The 20,651-nt window shown below is 40.3% G+C and overlaps 1 protein-coding gene across 1 annotated transcript in view; it reads left to right on the top strand.

The window, feature by feature from the left end:
- Nucleotides 1–348: 348 nt before the first annotated feature.
- LOC103782052 (fatty acyl-CoA reductase 2-like) overlaps nt 349–20,651 on the top strand; it is a gene marked incomplete at its 3' end in the record, with an annotated part of 48,394 nt that continues 28,091 nt past the window's right edge. Inside the window, exon 1 of the mRNA XM_008949786.1 lies at nt 349–537. Coding sequence (XP_008948034.1) covers nt 349–537 — 189 coding nt within the window. The remainder of the gene's footprint in view (nt 538–20,651) is intronic.

Here is a 20,651-nt window from a genome sequence, read left to right as displayed (position 1 = left end):
TAGGAGACTTGGACAGCACAAGTTATGTTCTAAACATCACTGCTGGGTGTACCTATGATATGATCTGGAGGACAAGACTGAGCTTGATTTTTTAAGCTTGTCAGATTAACTATTTTAAAATTTTGTGGTTTATTTTAACACAAAGGCTTTTAAAAAAAAAAAATCTTTACAATTGCCATTGACTGAACTAATGTGAGGTGCTCTAGCTGACTAGAAAAGGTTGTCTCAGGCTATAGCTCCCAAATAACTGATCTATGTCTTGACTCAAAAGCCCTTAAAGCTTTATTTCTGTGTCTCCTCAGGTACCTCCTGCAGGAAGTTAAAGGAAGAACAGAACAAGACAGCACCATGTCTTCAGTCTCAGCTTATTACAATGGAAAGACCGTACTTATTACAGGAGCTACGGGTTTCATGGGCAAAGTACTGGTGGAAAAGCTTCTGCGCTCCAGCCCTGAAGTGAAAGCAGTTTATATACTTGTCAGGCCAAAGGCTGGACAATCAATGCAAGAGAGAGTGGCCAACATGTTGAAATGCAAGGTAAGTTTCTGTATTTTATTCTAATCTGAAATCCATTTAGCTGGGTGAAGCAAAGGACTTTTGTTAAACTCACTTCATGAAGAAGAAAATACCATCTTCTGCTGTAACCATTGTATATTTTTGTTGTGTCTAAAGCAAGCAAACAAAAAAAAAATATATATGAGCAAACCTGTATCTGTCTGATTTTGATAGGTGATACAACATTTTACACAGTAGTGATATAATTGTTTTTCTTCCTTTCTGCATTGATTTTTGGTCAGGATTATTTTTTTCAAAAGCGTGTTACCTTAGCAAATTTTCTTTTAGCAAGAGGAGCAACATTTTGTGCTCATGAACATTTTTTCTTCCCCCAGTTTCAAAACTTAAAATTCAAACATTTGCATTAAAAAATAAAACCTGAGTGTGAGTCCATCACACTGTACTCCTTGACCTTATCTGGGAATTAAATTGATATTGTCAGACAAAGCCTGGTGACAATATATAACAGGTTCTGCATTACTGCAGTACAATGAGACACCCATCATCTTCTGATGTCAGCTCCACTTTGACCTTACTTACCAAGTCAGGAGATACTGCTGCATTTGAAAAGGGTGTTTTCCAAAGTTGCTTGCAGCAGACCATGACACCTAAGACAGACCTGTGGTATGAAGAACAGACCTGTATGACTTCCACCCATGTGGCATGTTTCTGTTGAGCTTTTAGCCTTCCACCCAGCTGAGAAAATCCAAACCTCTAGTATCAAGAAGGATGTCAAAGCCCTTTGCTGCATTTCATGTAAAGCTTTGTAAGGAGAAATTTCTAGTCCATTTATCTAGAGTGGACTTGACCTGAGGACCTCAAGGTCCTCAGAAGATTAGGCCAGTGGTGAGGTCACGAACTTGTTTGGTCTCCTCCAGCTATGATAAGTGCCATAGTTCAAGGTAATTGTTGCTGCTGGTGTGAATGTGTCCATAGCTGATGTGAAACGAGGGGAAGGGACAGTTCTGGCCCTAGTGGGCAAGGAATTATTTGGAATTGGTCTGATAAATGTGGAAATATCTTTAGAGTATTGGCCTAAAACTCTGAAAAAGACTTAACTGAAAAGTGCTCCTTGATCTTCTACTGGAGTTAGAGGTAAAATAGGTCTGTAGATAACTTGCTTAGAGGCAAGCAGGTCTGGGAGAAGGCATGCATTTTTCCTCCTAACATTCTGAGGCTTCAAGCTAGAAAATTTTTAAGTGAGTCCAACCACAGGGTTTGATTTTGTGTGTGTGTGTGTTTTCGGCAGGGGGTAGGTTATTTTCATTTTCAGGAAAATGAGGAATATAAAAGGAAACCATTGCATTGGCTGTTCTTAGCAGGTCTTTCAGGTGCACAGGTTTACATTACTTTCCAATGAACATTTTTCAGGTGTTTGTACAGCTTTCATCACTAAAGACCATGGGTAATGATTTTCATCACCGAACAACGAAATCCCAAATGTGCTTTTTTTCCTTTTTTTTTTTTTAAATAAACCACTTAGAAAATTACAAATCTAGCTCTTTTTCAGGACTCCTATAAGCTTTGTTTGCATTTTCTGTATAAATATTACTAGCTTATCTCTTCAGTTGGCCAGCACAGTTTAATGGTGGTGTTAGCTCTAGGTGAGGTTCCTTAGCAGCTCTTTTATTGTTGCAGCCATACTAAATGTACTGGTTTTTTTCATAGCATGTGTCAGCAGTTTCACACATGCCAACATCAAACAGGTCTGGATAACCTTCCCTTGAACCTCTGACAGCTTCATTCAACACATTTCAAATTAACAAAAGAAGGAGACAAGTCTCTAAGTTAGACTGCTGCAGCCTTGAAAGGAAAAAAATTCTAGGGGTGTGCCCACAACTCATTCAGGTCCCCTGAAGGAAGAAGGTGCCTTTTTGAAACTGGTTGTTTTAAAATAGAGCAAAAATATTTCCCTAAGGCAGAAATCAAACTCTTCAAAGGCTATTTCCATATGAAAATGTTAACAGCCTATATTTTTCTAGAAGTTAAACTGTTAATTCCAGTTAACTGTTAATTTCATGGCAGATGAAGAGGGCACGAAACATTATTCCTAACATTTTTGCCAACTGTTTCCTGTTAAGTTTGCCTTTAAGCTAACTAATTGGTCATTCACAATCTAGAGACTACACTTGCATTTACAACTGTGGTTTGTATTCTCCAGTTTGGGAAACCCCTGAGCTATAGAACAAATAAAAATGCAGCAAAAGCTTATTCCAGGTCTTCAGGCAACTTTTGGATTTGACATTTCTGATCATAATCCCTGATGAAGAATGCAGGTGTTTGAGTAACCACAGAAAATTCAGAATAAAATCCCTTCTCTTCTTATGTGTACATATATAATTTCTGACCTCTACTGCATAATTAGTCTTTTCCCCAGAGTCTGTTGGACTTAAAGTAATGCAGTATTTGTATCTGGATTTAGGAGAAAATACTTTACATAGGGTAGAATTCAAAAGTCTACCTTCTCTACTGACTGATCACACATTCACTTTGAACTCTTTCTTCTTTATATTATGCTTTGGCCCAGTATTGTCCTCTGGAATTTCTTGTTTTCATATCCCAGGAACCACAGGAATAGAGAAAAACAGGTTGCCAGCTTCTAAGTATCCTAAACAAAGAGGTAAAAATGGTATTTGGGATGAAATAACATGAAAGTACCTAAATAGATTGGCAGGAATTAGTTGAACTTCATAATGATTAAGTTCTTCAGGTAAGGTCCTGTGGAGAGTCCTAATATTTGATAGGACTTAACAACATTTTGACAGAAACTGCCTATCATTTTTGATCACTCCATATATCTCTGAAATTTTTGTGGTTTCTGTGATTTTATCTGCAGAGGTTTAAACTCTGAGGTGTCACATTTGTGAACTGTCTTGTTCACAGTGTGTACATGTGAATGTGCTGGAAGATGTCTCCTGTTAAATAAAAAAGCAGTTGTAAGTCACAAAGTGATGATGACGTTTGAAGGGGCGAAAATGCCTTAGTTTGTCCTTTTAAAATGTTTCTTACCTGGAATTTTTCAAATTCTAAGTCAAACGTGGACAATAAAATATAAAAACTAATTTGGGCATAAATCAGAGTTCTTCCACTCTATTCTGGAGTGGGTGAACAGATGGTAGTACAATGTTCATTTTCCTCAGATCTTGTAAAACTAGTTTTACATGAAGATTCATTATTGCTTTAATATGAAATGTATAATAAACAGATACTCAATTATCTCAGCATCAACTCCAAACTGAACGTATGCATTGAGGGAAGTGTGGCACATGGTGACCTTGCCTATTTATGAAAGGAGATGTTCTATTTTCCAGCAGTGAGTCCCTAAGGGAATCAAGCCATTACCCTGTGCTTAATGAAATGCCATGTCTTCATGACACAGAGTGCAGCTGTTACACAAAACCCCACATTTCAGTATTGGCTTCACCCTGGATGTGGCCATAGGTGTGGATCACAAGGCAAAGTTTGACAGTGCTGTTTACTCATTAGTTGATGGAAGGTATATATTTATCAAAGGTAGGGAATTGTTTCAAGGAGTATTTTTTGTTGTCTTTGCAGAGGAATAGGCAAGTATGCATGGAGGAGTTGTCTCAGATTCCCTGGAGAACAGTTCTTGGGCTAATGCTGACTCATTGGTTGTAGCTTTTGTGTTGTCCCTGGGAGAGCAGAGCTTTTTCCATGCCCTGCGTGCAGGGAACCAAGGGTGCTGGCTGCTGCCAGGCTGTTTCTCAGATCTGTTTGTTCAGTGCTCCTAATTAGAAAGATCAGTCAAAGTGAGGAGTGGAGAAGACTCTTGTTGTCATCCCTGATAATTCAGAGAGAAAATCAGGAGGCTGTGAGGCTGCTGAAAATGGGGAGCAGATATTGCTGGGTGTGACCAGAAATAGTGTAAAATGCTGCTGCTTTTTCATATTACCCAACCACAGTTAACCCTTAAGGTTAACCCTTACAGTTGCAGTGGATGGTACAGATAGACCTTCTTCTCTTCCCTGAAAAGCTTTGTCTCAGCTGCACGTTATGATGGGACTGAACACTGAAAACAGTCCAGTGTGTTATCAAACCCCTTTGCCTCTTTAGTATTTCTTTGTCAAGTTATTATGCTTATCAGCAAATATACACCAAACCCTTTGTTAGCTCTATAAATTTCATGCTGGATTTCTTTTTTTTCCAGCTCCTATGACTATTTTTCTTTCATGATTTTTTTCACTCTTTCGTTCCTGCATCCTGCTCATCACCATAAGCAATAAAGGCTCTCCACACCAAACCAGTGCAGTGTCACTCCCTCTGGAGCAGTGTCCCCTAAATCTGTTGAGACCACTGCAGTGGTGGTGCGTGGATCAGTACCTGGATCAGAGTAATGAGGTTTATTCACTGATGGAACAGGATCCCACTTGCTCAGTAAGACACCTGGAAACTTTTAATTGGAGTGAAGCAGAGCTGAAGATGTGTTTTGTTTTATTATTTGTTTAGATTTGCCTTGCTTTTGTCAGTAGATTATCAGAAATAACTCATATTTGTGAACTAAAGGAACAAATTGTTCATTTTAACAAAAACTTCTTTCTTGACCCCATGATTTGTAAACTGTGTGGTAGAGAGAAGCTGAATCTTAAGGGTTGTGACATAACTGACACAAATGCGGGCAAGGCTCTCGAACAATTCTGTTCCTCTTTTCTAAACTAAAACCATCTGTTGCCTTGTTCCATTTCACTTCTTTCTCTTCTCCAATTTGTGTTTCTATTTGAAGAAGGCTGGCAAGGTTTTGCCTTATATGTTAGCAGCTAATAGCCTGCTTGCTACAGCACGAGGGAGGGCCAAGAAGATAGCTGGTGCTTTGAGAAAGATAACCTTTCACACTGGACAAGAAAGAAGCCACCATTAGTCCTGAGCTCAAGATTCACTCTCATGTGCCTGGTGTCACTTTCTGCTGCTGGATTTTAGCAGCCATGCTGGTGCTGCTGCTCCTTGGGTCTAGGCTTTGCTGGAACATGGGCATCTCGAACAAGCAAAGTCAATGGCATTGCCTTTTCTGGGTGCTGCACCAAAGCTGCAGCCTGGTATGGTGACAGTTCCTCCTCATTTGATGGACATCCAACCCATGTCATGACTTAGGGCATAGAACATCAGCTTTCAGCTAAGTTGGGAGATCTGGCAGCCCTATATACTCTTTCATCTGTTCTGCATGCAAAGCCATGCCTACCAGGAGGCTAATAGAGAAGCTGAGAAGCACAAAGGCCCATCTTATTTTCAATTAGCATCAGCAGAACTTGATTTCCTACAACATCTTTCTTCTTTGTGCCTGCAGAGCTGTCAGCGCAGACTGCATTCTGCAGCAGTGTTGGAAGTGCAGCTAGGTGGAAATGACAGGGGTTTATTTTTTTGTTTGTTTGTTTGTTTTGTTTTTTTAATGCATACTCAGAAGAGAAACCATGGTAAAAAGAAAGGGGAAAGAAAGGTGGTGACTGAAATTGTGTCCTCTATTGCATCAGATCAATTCAGGATGCAATCTGCTAAGGAAGTAAGAATGTCTTTGTGTGACTGAGGCAATGCCTAGAGAAAACAGGCTCATCACAGAGTTTCATAATCATAGCACAGTTTCTATCACTACTCAGTGTACATGGATGCTGCAGAGTAATTCAGAATTTCTCCACACCATGCCTAAGATGACCAGGGATACATTCAGATTTATGGACTTAGAGTAACTCTACATCTTCTTTGCTGTGTGTGTTTTGTTGCACTTATAAGTGACTAATGACAGAAATACATTATATACAGAAAAGTATAGTTACTATTTCAGTGCTAAAAACGTCCAACGTGTCTGGTAGGTCTGATTCAGCTCAGTGTCCTTTTGCAGACTGATTCCCCTTGGGATACTTGAATTTAGAAATTTTGAAAATGGAGCACCTCAGATCAATAGTCAGGTTGAAAACACCATATTTGAAAATGCATTGCTGTGTCCATGCTCCTTGTTTAGGACTACAAACTTGTTCTGAAAGGTTCTGTATGCATGCAAAAGCAGGCATGGAAAAAATGTGGGGAAGTATCTATGCACCATTCTCTAAAGATGAGCTCTTTTTAATGAAGCTGGAGAGAAAATGTGGGTGACAGGATTGTGATGTAAAGTAGACATCCAGGGACAGAGAGAGGAAGCAATTAAATAATGAGTTGGTGATGCTGCTAAAGAAAATATTTATGTTTTGGTTATGAGAAATTACAGTGAACATCAAGATAGCCAAAAAGAGAGACCTTAGGTAGGTTCAAAGGTGGCACAGAGAGAGAAGTGGGTCAGGAACAGTAAAGTGGATAAATTTATAACATAATGGTGACACCAGTGGAAACCTAAGTAACAGAAGAAAAACAGTACAGATGCCAAAGATAAAAGGACTAATAAAAGGCTGCAGTAATACAAAGTCTTAGGAAGATACCCTGAAGAAACAATTAAAGGAAAAAAAGAGAAGACAGGCAGGGCAAGGATCTGAATGAGAATGGGGTTGAGGAGCTATATTGAGGAAAAAAGTAATAAAAGACTGGGAAAGGATGTTATGAGGAAAGAGAGAGAAGAGGAAACCTTTTCTGGCATTATATATGACAACTTTCATTTGTCTTGTGTTGGTATTCAGGAACCACAGCTATCCAAGCAATAATCTTTGTCCAGAAAGTCTTTCAGTCTGAATGAAAAACCTGGTAAAATCATGAGCAGAAGGGAGAGAAATAGTTTAGGGTGATCTGAGGGTCCATAGGAGTGAATCAACACCATGACTTTTGAATTATAAAAAGGATTATGCCTGATTTAAGGCCAAAGTCCTTGTGCCTGTCTTACAGCCCTGTTGAATTCATCATTTCTACCGTATCAATGTTTTCCTGCTTATCACAAATTTTGCTAAATTCATTGAGCTTTTAGGAGCATGGGAGAGGAGCTTTTAGGCCTCATTTAAGATCGTCTGCAACAGAAATCTTTCATCTTTCAGTTAGATGTTGGTTTTAAATTTTTGTCTGGTCATTTATTTAAATGGAAAACTAATTTGTTAATGAGATCTGTTGGGCTACACAGAAGTTGTAGAGAGTGATAAGGTCTCTGAACCTCCTTTTCTCCAGAGTAAACAACGCTGATTCCCTCAGCCACTCCTCATAAAACCTGTGCTCTAGACCCTTCATAAAGGCATTTCCCACTGGAAGAAACAGGGTGTGCTCCAGCTTTGCAAACTGTTTTGGTTCTTCAGCTCAGGGGGTATTCACAGTAGTAAATTCAACAGGTGTATCTTTATTTTGAAATAGCATTTTTCAATTTACTCCAGTTATACATTGCTTACAATAGTTACACAGTAATCACAATGAAATTAAAGTTAATTGACATAAATACTGAATAAAGAGCAAGGATACAGCACTAAGTGAAACTGTACAAGCAAGGTGAATTATGCTCAAATAGTTTCTTGAAAGCAAAACCACTTCACAGTTCAAAAGTGTTTGTCTTTCATTTTGTGAATGACAGTATTTGGGTGTCAAACCTGACACAGCACTTTCCTCATCTTTTACTGAAAACAGCTTCTTTACTTCTTGGTTTCATACAGCTTTTCCTTGGCCTAGACTGGAATCACAATAAATCACCAGATTTCAAAAGGGGTTTTTGGTCGGTTGGTTTTCTACTTGAAATCACTTCATGATGTTAAGTAGATCATAATCTAAACAGCAATACTTCCAGGGGAGAATACAGAGCCTCAAATATAAACACTCCAGAAAAATCCCTCCAGCCAATTGTATGCTAATGCCTGTGTTGCTGATGTAATACAGTTAAAAAAGGAAAAGAAGAAAAAAACTGAAAAGAAAAGAGAAATATCTCAGTTGCACATTAGGTACTTAACAAGAGACTTACGCACAAGTTTAAATATAAATATTCAAGTAAAGATACTGTGGCTTATTTCTGCAACTCTTTGAGAACTCTGATGATCAGTCAGGGACCTCATTTTATCCAAAGAACGTTATGGACAAGCTTCTTCTGCAGTAAACACAAATCTGTGCTCTGCAGTCCAATTAAAATATTCACACTTATATACATATATGCACAAATGTACTCACTTTCAAGCTAGCCACTTTTGTTTATTTAATGGCAGCTATGCCAAGGGATTTGAGTCTTAATGATGTCTGCAGTGAAGAATTCTGTCAGCTGATAAATGACATCATAAAGGTTCAGCCCTTGAGCCACATGAGCAGGCAGTACTTTTAGAATGATGCAATTTTTAAAACCCTCAAAAGTAGGATTTTATCTTATCATTAACAGTCTAGACGTTGCAGCCAGGCTGCATTTGCTACTGTATGTAGAAGAAAATGCATTTTTAGTCCTCCATAAGCAGGGATATTTTGACACACTTGTGCCTGTATCTGCTTCACAATATTTTTAATTTAATTTGCAAGGGTGTCTTACAGAAGAAACAGGGAATCTCATCAGAGAGTTAGCAAACTAGGATTGCAGTTGAATCACAACTTTGATGGATTTTCATAACATTGCTTGAATTTGCATTTATCCCTATGTGCCTTCTGGTTTGCAGCCAAGGCCCAGAACTTCTTTTGGTATCTTCATTTAGCTTTGGTTGAGTGTGTGGTGAAGGGTGGATTTCAAAGAAATGATGGGCCCAAATAGGTAATTCACAATTGTCCTTTCAATGATATGTCATTGTGTTGGATTTTCTTTTTGCTCTGGATAATTTTGTTTCTTACAGAAAAAAAAATATGCATGTATGAGATTGATTTCACTGCCAATATTTCAACTTCAGATGATAATTTAAACATAGTAAGAAGTGCTTGCTACAGGAATGCAAATATAGTTAATCACTCTTCTGTATCTGGGAAAGCAATACTGTCTGACTCCAGCCTAAAAGCCTTAAGAGTATAAGCAAGATGGAGAGTTTCTGGGTTTGGAAGCTACCAAAACCAAGAAGCAAGGGTTTTATTGGTACTGCTAACTCTCATCCATTTCTTTTGGCCATATGATTGCATCTGAACATGACCTTGTGTGTCAAGTTGGAAATGGAAACAGTATCCTAATATTACATTTTTCCAAGTGAATGAAGGGAAGATATAGATTCTCTAATCCACAAAATTCACTTTTATGCTAGTCAGAGATCTCCCCATGGAGAAAATTCTTCCTTTTTGGATGGTAGTCTCCTCGCCAGCAGAATCTTCTAGCATCGCCACCACTGCTGCCTGCATAACCTAAGTGGTAAAAGTTAAGGAAGTGAGAGAGCATTAGAGGTATGGGACAAACGTGGAGCAGGGGAGAGGGGTGGTGAAGAGTTCAGCACGGCATTTTCAAAGAGGACACAAAAAGTATGAAAAGCATTGAAGAGAAAAGCTCCTCTCCACAAGCTTGAGGGTTTACATCAGTAACAAAAATCAGAGCGATTCCCCAGCAGCTTTTGTTTGGGTTTGGTTTTGTTGGTTTTTTTGGGTTTGTTTGTTTTGTTTTGTTTTTTTTTCCCAGTGTCAAGGCCATGGAACAACATCATTAGAGAGGTCCTGTTGGGCATCCTTTGTAACCCTCCAGTTTCTCCTGTATCCCAGTTTTGCTCAGGCACACAGGAGAGCTGAGCTTTTAGGCAGCTGCACGGCATGCTTTGTGTTCACAGTTTTGCCAAGTGACCCGTTCACCAACAAGGCCTTCAGCAAACATGTTCTTAAACAATGTTTGTCATTTTGCTGGAGCTTGCGACTTGGTTCTTGACATGTGCGAGTTGGCACAATTCCTTTTTTAGGCTGTTGCACTTCAGAACCACTCTGGACACTGATGGAGCTGTGCGTGTACCCAAGCTCATACACAGGCTGGAGTCTTTAATCTTCTGTTTTGACTTTCCACTCAAAACCCTCAAACCTGATCACTGGATAATACTTTCTACAAAGAAAGTTGTAAAATACTGGTGAGATGGTGGGGAATAGTCTGAGCCTTAGGACCTCTAAGAGAGAGCTTCTGACACAGTGGTACATCTTGGTATGCACAGTCCAGAGCATTTGATCTTCTAGGTGTCCTGCCTGCAAAGAAGAGTCTCCGGCTCATGCACCATCCTTCTCCCAATCCCTGGCCTTGAGCTATGTCTGGCAGAGTGAAAACAAATTCAAGGTACCCCTATGTACTAGAATGCCATAATTGCCCAAAGGTGCTCTTGAAGCTGTTTCTACAGATAGTGACTGCTGCATTATTAACCAAACAATTGATCTTAAAATTGACCCTCCAGAACAGACAACTTAAAAGTTGGCTGAAGATAATCTTTGACTGCAGTTTACCCTACCAAATCCAGCCTATTGTTTTTATTTAATTTGCCAAACATGTGAGGACTTGCAAGTGTATTAGGGAAAATGCTTTAGAAAAATGTAAAGTTCTGAATCACACCATTGCATACACAAATCAAAACATCTGAATTCTGTCAAATGATCCAGAAGCAAGGACAGTGACCGTGGCTTCTAAGCAAGTCTAATATCACCCACAGCTACTGTGGTTACTGACATGGACTGTGCCAGTGGAGGCTGTGATGCTGAGCTACCTGCAGAAGTGTGTGGGTACTGTGGTGATCAATACAAGCCTTGCAGTTTGATAATGTATTTCTAATTCTAGATATAGAATTCTAAACTCAAGGAGGTTGTGTTGAAGTGGGTGCCACTGAAGAGTTAACAGAATCTTGCCTTACATTGATACAGATAGAACTGGCTGAGTCTTGCCAAGTCTATGGCCCGTCACTTGCAACCATGCTTTGTATGAAAGAGAACATTTAGAATCTTCTCATAAATTAAGCTTTGGGATTAAGTAACTCGTTTGCCTGTCAGTTCCTGAAATATCCCAGCAGGTATGTGATGGACAGTGGTGGGGAAGAGTTCAGATGTGCCAATAAATAAATTGGAAGGGTCAAAAACTTGAGCTTGGAGAATCGGTAGCTTCTTTAGTGTTAGGTACAGTAAGGAAAAATCAGGGCTAGGAAACCAGCTGATGCTGGTGCTAATCTGCTCCCACAGTGGCAGCACCCTGGAGTGCTTAAGAGACCACAGAATTATGAAAACAGAGAACTTGAGAATAGCAAAGGGCAGAGAATAGCAGAGAATGCACCAAGGGCAGTAACAAAAGATAAAGGCTCTGGACTGAGACCAAGGCAGATGTATGCTCTACCTGACAGCACGTTCTACCTATGATAACAACAAACAGGGCTGGTTACCAGAAAAGCACAGTTTACCAAAAATTTATGGTTATAACTTTTCTCCCAGTCTGCTGGAGGCATGCATTTGAGAGGAGAAATCACTGATTCTAGTCTGATTGCACCATGATTTAAAGGCAGGGACTGAGCTTGGTGCTCTTTTTTTCCAGCTGGAACTTCTAGGTACTTCTGCAATATAAATAGCAAATAATGATAACACAAACAAAAAAATGGCACATTGGTTGTTTAAAAACCAAACAAACCCTTGCTACTACCTAATTGTGTGTGTATATTTGGTCTGCATTATCAGGTCTTCTCATCTCTCTTGCCTCTTTGCTAGTTGTCTCCTTTTGTTGCCGTCTTGTCCTCAAAGTGGGCTTCCAGGGATTAGTTTAGGGGCAAGGTCTCTTATTTTGGTTTTGTATCTGCAAAGCCCTAAACTCTGTTTTCAACTCCTCATACTACTGCTGAGCTCAGCAAAACAGGTGCTTGAATCTGGCTCCAACCTAGGCATTACTGGACATTACAATTTTATAATGCTACAAGTATTGCATAAATAAAAGCAAATGTTTATGGTGAACAGTGAGTCTCTTCCTAGAAGGGAAGTCTAATAATAATGTAGTCTCTAACAGTATGATGACTTCCAGACTGGGATGTTGCAGTCATGGTGAGGAGAAGAAACCTGACTGGACAGCCAAACTGCAGGAGTTAAATTGGTTAGGACAGTTAGAAGTAGAAATCCCTGGGGCTTTATTCCCTGGGGACCTGCCCTGTTTAATAACTTTAAAAACATATATCTGTTTAAACAACTATTTAAATATTTAGATGAATCATAACTTCAGTCCATCCTTTCTGTCAAATAAACTGATTGTTTTCTTTGTTTTAATGATGGCCAAAGCAGGCATACACCTTCCAGATCCAGTGTGTCAAAAGCTGACTTCATATGAAACTTGCAGTGAGTTCCCATTACAAAAAAAAATGTGCTTTAAAAAAAAATACCTGCTTAGGCATTTTCCTGAAGCAAAGTCTAACTGACCTGTGACAAGATCCACAGCCTGTCAGCAGAAAACAAGGAAGAGAGGTTCTGTCTCATGAGTTCTGATTTGTGGATTTAACCCAAAGAAGTTTAAGAGCAGGGTTAATCTTACCCAGCTTTAGCTTCTAAAAGAGGCATTTACTTAAAGGGCGCAATTTCATGATTGACCTGAGACAATCAAAATCCCTGCTGACTCCACCAAAAATGATGACTTCTCCACGTTCCACATGATCTGGCTACTTCCCATATGCTGCTGTCAGCCCTTATAGAATCACAGAATATCTCAAGTTGGAAGAGACCCAGATCATCAAGTCCCAACTCCCTGCTCCTTCCAGGGCTACCTAAAGGTAAACCATATGACTAAGAGCATCGTCCAGATGCTCCTTGAACTCTGACAGGCTTAATATAAAGGTAGCCTTGAATATCTAGTCCCTCCCATTTTATACAGCTCTAGCAAATCACATAAGCAATTGGCCTGACTGAAAACCCACAGGCAACTCTTTCCATCCCCACACAAAAAACAACCCCAAAACCTAGCATCAATAACCCCAAAAAAAACACTCTGGCTGAAAATGTAACTCCTGGCTGTGCCAGTTCAGCTCCTCATGTGGCCATCAGATGCTGGTAGTAGCCAAAAGAAAGGCAGGGGAGAGGCCTGAGCTGTCTGTGGCAACATGGAGTAGTCATGGAGTAGGACTCAGACTCTCATAAGGAATTGAAGTATCTTTAGTACACATGCATTTATTTACTCTGAAGTCTTTAGCCTAATCTGGACAATATTTTAGGCTGAATGCCTAGCTTTTGGATGCCTAAAGCTAGAAAAGATGTTAGAAGTGTGTGACAGATGGAGAAGAATATGCCAGTGAGAGAATACTAAGCAGTGACATCTTTTCCTGTGCTGTGGGTAGAAGCACTTACCCAGCCACGGAATTCCATGTTGCAGTCAAAGATAACCAGAATGGGGCTTAGAGCTCATTCATGTCACTGCTTATTCAAACTTGCCAGCTGGATTCTCAATCAAACTTCACACCCAAAGTGCAGCTCAGCTTTCTAGGTACACTATCCAAGTTACCCAAGTTTCTAAGAGCACAGAGATGAAGCTAGCAACTTCTTCTTGTAAAATACTAACATCATTGTCACTTGACTACCTACCATGTCACACACTTTCCACATATTATTAATGTTCCTTGTCATAACAAGTGTGGGGAAATACTCAGACAGCCTGCAGAGATAATGTGTATTGTAGATAATTTTTAGAGGGATTTGTAACATGACTAGGTACATCCAGAGAGAAAATACAGACTTGCTCAAGGGACTGAGAGACAAGACTCTCTTCTTCATCTTCATCCTTTTTGTTTCATCCCTCTGCTGCATATTGTCATCACCCAAATTCTTCAAGGAAGGGATTTTCTCTTCACAGGGCTCATGCTATGTTCATTAAAGACAAGACAGTCAGGTGGTACTTTAAATCAGTTGAAAGACAGGAATCAAGATGTGATGAAGAGAGTCTTGTCTCTTGACATCTGCTGCAAATCCTGAGCGCTGATTTTGTGTGTCTCTGTTTCAGCATGAGCAGAAATACAAACTGTGATCAAAGTCACGTGTACTAGTTTTGGTAGTGATGTCCAAAGGGCATCAGAACTCTGTACACTGTAGGCTTCATACCAAAGAAATAAAGAATAAATCAAGTCTAGTGCAATTCAGAATTGTTAATGTGTGCTTGTATGGTTTTGACAGAGTTTTATCAAAGGAGAGTCTCTGAGCCTTTAGGGAATGGTAATTAGATGCTTCCCTGTCAAATTTTTCCATGTGCATAGTACATGGAGTGAGAGGACAGTAACCATTCTTAGCAGCCCAAAGACCTTGAGCTTTAATAGGGCATGGAAGCAGTAAATTATTTTGTCATCCTTCCAAAATTCTTCCTTTTTTACCTTCCTTTTGAAGCTTGGAAGATTGTAATTCTTTCTGTCCTTCCCCTATTACTTCTTCTAGTTCTTTCTGACAGGCAGAGTTTGCTGCTTCAGGGCCTAGCAACCCATTTCCCTACTTTCCACTAGCCCCAGAAATCTCCAAGGAAGGTTTTGGTCACAAAATCACACTAACATCAGCAATTCTATCTGCACCGTTACGTTTCCAAGTCAACTCTAACCCAAATCTTGTGTCCAGCTCTACTTTTGGTAGATATTTTCAGATATTTTTCTATTTTGCAGTTAATGATCTATAGAGCATTATAATCATCATCTGCTCAGTTCCTTTTTCACATGCCTCCTTTAGCTCCTGGCCTTGTCAGGTCACCTGTCCCTCCCACATACCTCAGCAACTACAGTCAACAGTAAGTAAATTCTTTGCCATTTGGAACATCATTACAGATGCACAAAGGAGGAAAATGAGACATGAATTTGCTGAGATTCAGGGCCTGCCAACTGTGTGTTCCTCTTGAGAATAAGCCATTACCACATTTAGGTGATGGCAAACAATTTGTCCCAATTCCCTTTTCTCACCAACCTATATTTCCACAGCTCACTTTTCCCACTTTCAGAGGTGACCCTGTGAACAGGGTAGTAGAGCTGCACTCCTTCATATCAGCAACCTGGCGTTTGGGTGCAGTCTTTGTGAAAATTGGAAGAAATGAGTGTACATCTTGTGTCTTAGGTTTGGGCTGGGGAGTGCTGTTCATCATCCACAGCTGACAGTTGGCCTTACTCTCTCCTTAGCCTGGAGAACTGCAAGAAAGCAGCCTGTCTGAAGCATTTGTGGCTGGACAGCTTTTGCAGCCACTTCTGATGAGTTGAAGGCTAGCCACTATGGCTGTGGCTGCCCCAAAGGCTGCCTCGAAGAACTTCCCTGACTCTTTGAATGGCCAAGGATCTTCAGAAGGAGAAGGGTTATGTCTTAACTTGGCAGCTGTCTCGACTGGCATGCTCTGCACGTGTGGCTGGATGTATGTCATGTTTGGAATGAGGCCGCTGAGCTCTGGCACTAAGCATGCTGCCAGACAGCGTGCTGTCCCCTGGTCTGTACATCTGACACTGCCCACCTTGCTGAGAGACTGCTCCATGGTTTTCTTTTACTAGATGCCCATGCCTTAGTCAGTGCTTAATCAGGCCTTTAACAGCCTAGTTTGCAAAGGAGGAGGCAGCCGTTCTCTTCATTGGTATCTTCTGAGGTTTAAGTAAAGCAATACCCTCAGCAGAGGGGGAGAATTACCTCCAATGTTCAACAGCAGTCCCTTGTTAGAAAGAAAATCTTGAAATAGTGTTTTTATAGTTGTATTGGGCATCTTCTATAAGACAGTGCTAACTCCTGTCATGCTTACTCTCATGGATATTGATCCAATGTGTACCCAGTAAGAGCATGTTGAGGAGGACCTGGCTAGCTGACCTTAGAGGCCATCTCCCCTTAGGAAGCAGACCTTTATTCCATACCCCGTTGTATGTCTTTTCTCCTCAACATAAGACACATCCCTTACTCCTGAATGCCTGCCCTTTTTCCAGAAGGGATTAACTATTTTCTCCCCTCTTCTTCCTCCCTCAGATAAGTAGTTTTCTGTGTGCCTCTCTTCCTGGTACCTGGGCAACCATGTTAGAAACTTATTTCTTGCCTTCCTTCTCACCTTTCTCTTTTAGTTTCTATTTCAATTGCTATGGTTTGGGTCTGCTTAACCTGTATAAACTATCATTAGCATTATATTTTCTCCTGTGTTTAGGTATTTCACTACAGAGTACAAGCATCCAAACTGATGTTTCCAAATAGAGTAAGAGTTCAACTAGAATTTCAATCTCAACAAATCAACCAGTTTAGTTTCACTTATATTTTGCAGCTGCAGCTGCAACATGAACCCCATATTCAACAGTGTCAGTTTGGTATCTCACTGGACAGAGGATGATCTTATGAGGTCCCTTCCCACCCTATTTTTCTTCCTTTCTACCTGTGAATGATAAATGATGGTGGTTTGGGGTTTTTTTTTGAGAAGAAGAACATATACACACTGAGGCTGCAGTCTACCCATGCAAGATGTTATGTTGTTTACCTGATGACATAATATTAGTCTGAGAGCCCTTAGCAGTTCTGGGGGGAAAAAATAGAACTAGAACTTATAAAATTTACTGCCTCATAGAAAGGAAGGCAACAAAATGGCAAGTCAAATATGGAGCTGAAGTGCACTGCAGGTACAGCAGCCATGCAGCCCAAGGATGCTAACCAAAGTAATGCCATGTGTTCCTGGTTTTGTCCAGTCAGGAAAACTGTCCCAGCAGAACTACATCAACACCTTGATATGCTGAGCTAACCCTACATAGGGGCCAAACTCAACTTTTTCCCTTTTGCTTGTGGCTTTTTGGAAGTGATTTATGTGATATGTATCTCTATAATGAGAAGCTGTAGTCATAAAGATGTAGATCAGTTGTTAAATTGCCTGTTGGAGACAGTTCTTAGTTTTTACATTAGGTAGTTGACATGTTTCAAAGGTTATCATTTTACTGGGAGCCTTAAAAGAGAAGGTGTTGCCCTCAGATTATTATCTTATCAGAAAGGAGTGTATTTAATGTTAATTTGCTGTAAAATATTAACCATAAAATAAATTACAGTGGAATTTATTGACAGACATGTTCCCATCTCCTGAGTTACACTGTGAATACACTCACATCTCTGGATAGAGAGTGTGTCATGCTCAGAGCTGAAATGTATAAAATAAATTAACATGGGTATTGGTCGCTTTTCTATCAACTGAGCAATTTCTATGCAAGCTTTAAGCAAAATGAAATCTTCTTAAATCTATAGCAATTGCAATGTTCACTAGTATCAAATGATTATACTGCTCTTATCCTAACCACAATTTTTTCTTAATACTGTAATATCTCCATCTAGTTTAGTTCAGGAAAGGAAGGTGAACCCTTATGATGCTCTGACATTCCTCTTTGGGTGGCACATTTGGAAAAGTTTCACCTTTATCCCAATCAAAGTGGATCCATCTAAGTGGATTCATACTAGAATAAAGTCAGAGAAATGTTAGAATTTATCAAGACCTCCATTTTTAATTATGCTGCCATGTTGTTATGTCAAAAGCTGATAGGTCAGTTCCCAGGCCCACAAAGATTACCTAAAACTCATCGTGTGAAGAGTAAATTGAGCTTTAAGCACTGCCAGTGATAACGTTAGGATGCCAGTTAATAGAGAAAAGGTTTCTAAGCAACATCTCATTGCATCAGAGACCACCCTGTTTATAAGACAGTTTCCTTGCCTTTCTCTCCCTCAAGACCATGTGCCTTTAAGTCCTAGGAGCAATATCTAACCCCACATCAGCACTGCAGTCCAGACTCTCTCCATCTGTGTCTGTTGTGCCTTCCCAGCACCATCACACACCTGCCACAAAGGAAATGGGTAATAAAATACTCTTTATTACCACCAAATCAAAGCAGGAAGAAGGGCAGTAAGGGAGGAGTATCCTGGAACGACAAAAAAAAAGCAGGAACTACCTGCAAGTGAGGGTGCTGGAGCCTCAGCATGTTGTGTTGCAGGAGCTGCTGCTGGCAGGGAGCTGGCTGGGTGGCACCAGGGAAGTGCCCAGGGTGGGGCTGGTCAGCTCCCAGTGTCCTGGGCCCATGGGGGTCAGGAGGGTAAAAGATGGGGGCAGTGGTGCCATGAAGTGATCTCCATCCAGGTCACAAGCAGCTTTCTTCCTTCAGTGCTGCCTCCAGATGGGCTCTGCTAATTCTGTCAGCATCCTGTGAAACAAAGTGCAGATCTGGGATACCCCCTTGGCACCTACCACTTCTGTTTGCATTTGCTTCACTGGGTAACACCAGGTCTTCAGAGGAAGACTTCTTTATCAGCTTTTTGCAGAAACAAAATAAATATCCTTTCTCCCCTTCCATTCGCTTCCTAATTTTCAGTGTAGACCACAGAGGAAGGAATTCAGCCTATCTACATATAATATAAAGGATGGAAAATTAGAACACAAGTTTGGGTGAAATTGTGATAATAGATTTTTTTTTTTTTTAATTCTAAACTTCTAAAGGGAAATGTACACTACAGAGTACACGTTGCTCTGTAGGAATCAAGGCAGCCATTTCACAAGGTCATGTTCAGCCCACAGCAGTGTCAGTCTCTGTGCTTTTACACAAGCAGGGCGTGTGTCTCACTTCAGTTTTGGGGCCATTAGGTCTAGTTCATGACCCAGTTCTTAACCTTTATCTCTGCTCCTGGTTGCCGTGATCGTTACAGGGTGTGTGAGCTGAAAGTATCCTGAAAAGTAGGCTGGAAGGACATTGCAGATGTTGTGCATGGGCAAGAAGAGAAATTTTGAGCTTTCCAATCAAATGTAGGTGGAAGTGTACCAGAAAAGCAGAGGGAGGTGTTTACTACTATGCAATTTAGATGGGAGGAGAGGAGAGGAGCTGAGAAAGCATGAGCTGATGCAGTTGCAGTGCAAGGCTCTTATGGAGAAGAGCATATTCTTCTCAGAATTCATATTCTTCTCTTCACAGTCCAGGGAAAGATGGCTTAGGAGGGAGACTGAGTGTTAGTCAGACAGGGAAGGAATAGGTCCTAGAAATCTTCTATAATGTGCAAAGGATGCAGTTAATAGTGTCTTTAAAAGAGCCATACTAGTCTTTTGACACTACAGAGTTTTTGGAAAAGGTAAAAGAGGAGCAAAAAGTACTGCAGTCTGAGCTCATCTGAATGTCCTGGGGAGAAGAGGAACCACAATTCCTCATATTTGTCCTTGCCAAGGCACGAAGAAAGAGCAAGCAGAATCATGAGTCCTTCTCCTGTCCTTACAGTACAGTAGGAGCACAAACAGTGATGTCTCTTTGAGTCTGTATGATTTAGTCGTCAACTCCTAATGCTGTAATTGTAGAGAATGCAGGTATCCTGAAGGGTTCTAAAGTCTCACCTTAACAATGGCACTTTAGGTTAAAAACGTGCACATGTATTCTTAAACTCATCCCTGTTTCGTTTTGTTTTCGCAATGTGTTTGTACTCCTGAAAATGGCAATGTGGGAGCCCATCTGCTTGTTAGGAATCAACAGTAAAACTGTAGATTATCCTCAGGAGATATTTATCAACACTGCTCAGACTTGTACATACACAAATCTGGATATCACGTTTGAAATTTATTCAAATACATTCACTCAATGTCTTCTTCTTTAATCACTGTTACTGCTTTATGAGTGTCTCTCTTTTGGGGATGCTGTTTGGGAAACAGTGATTATTGTGCATATATTAAGAAACCCTTCCCCCTATATTAGTGTGTATTTTGGTAGGGAAGATCAGATGATAAAAGATATCAAATTGATGGGTCAGGAACAAAGGAATTTGTGGGCTTGACAACCCACAACCTCCACCTGTAACCTCCACCAATAGTCGCTGGAAATGTTTCCTTGGAAACCAGGCTGAAAACCAAATTCTCTTGTATTAAATTTTCAGTTTAACTGAAAAGCCAATTGTACATGATATTAACTCTCTGTGTGTGCCATTGTGTATTTTAAATAGCAGTGAATAACCTGAAGCAGGTGCACATAAATGGGGGCACGTTTCTGTGACTCTACATTGTCTTTGATTCAAAGGTGAACATTTCCCCAGTGACAGAAGGAGAAACCACATCATTGAAGTAGAAGTCCCAACTGTCATGCAGAAATACACGTTGTTAAATTACCCTTTGTGCTGAACTGAATCAGCTGCAGAAGGAATGCATTTGTATGCACTTTGCCAAAATAAAATGTGTGGTTCGTTTTCTTGGGAGGTTCCAAAAAGATCTTGTAGAGAATGTGCCTGATTCATTGTTTAGCATAAGGGGGAGGAGGAGGCTGAGCAACTATTGCAAGAGTAAGCAAACATTTTTGAGGCTAGAGGCCCAAAGGTGTGGCTAAACTGAAGCCTTGCTTATGTGTGTA

The sequence above is a fragment of the Merops nubicus genome, unplaced genomic scaffold (genome assembly GCF_000691845.1).
Source record: "Merops nubicus isolate BGI_N331 unplaced genomic scaffold, ASM69184v1 scaffold3701, whole genome shotgun sequence".
Lineage (NCBI taxonomy): Eukaryota > Metazoa > Chordata > Aves > Coraciiformes > Meropidae > Merops > Merops nubicus.
The sequence above is the reverse complement of the archived record's forward strand: the minus strand, read 5'-3'. Positions and strand labels throughout refer to the sequence as shown.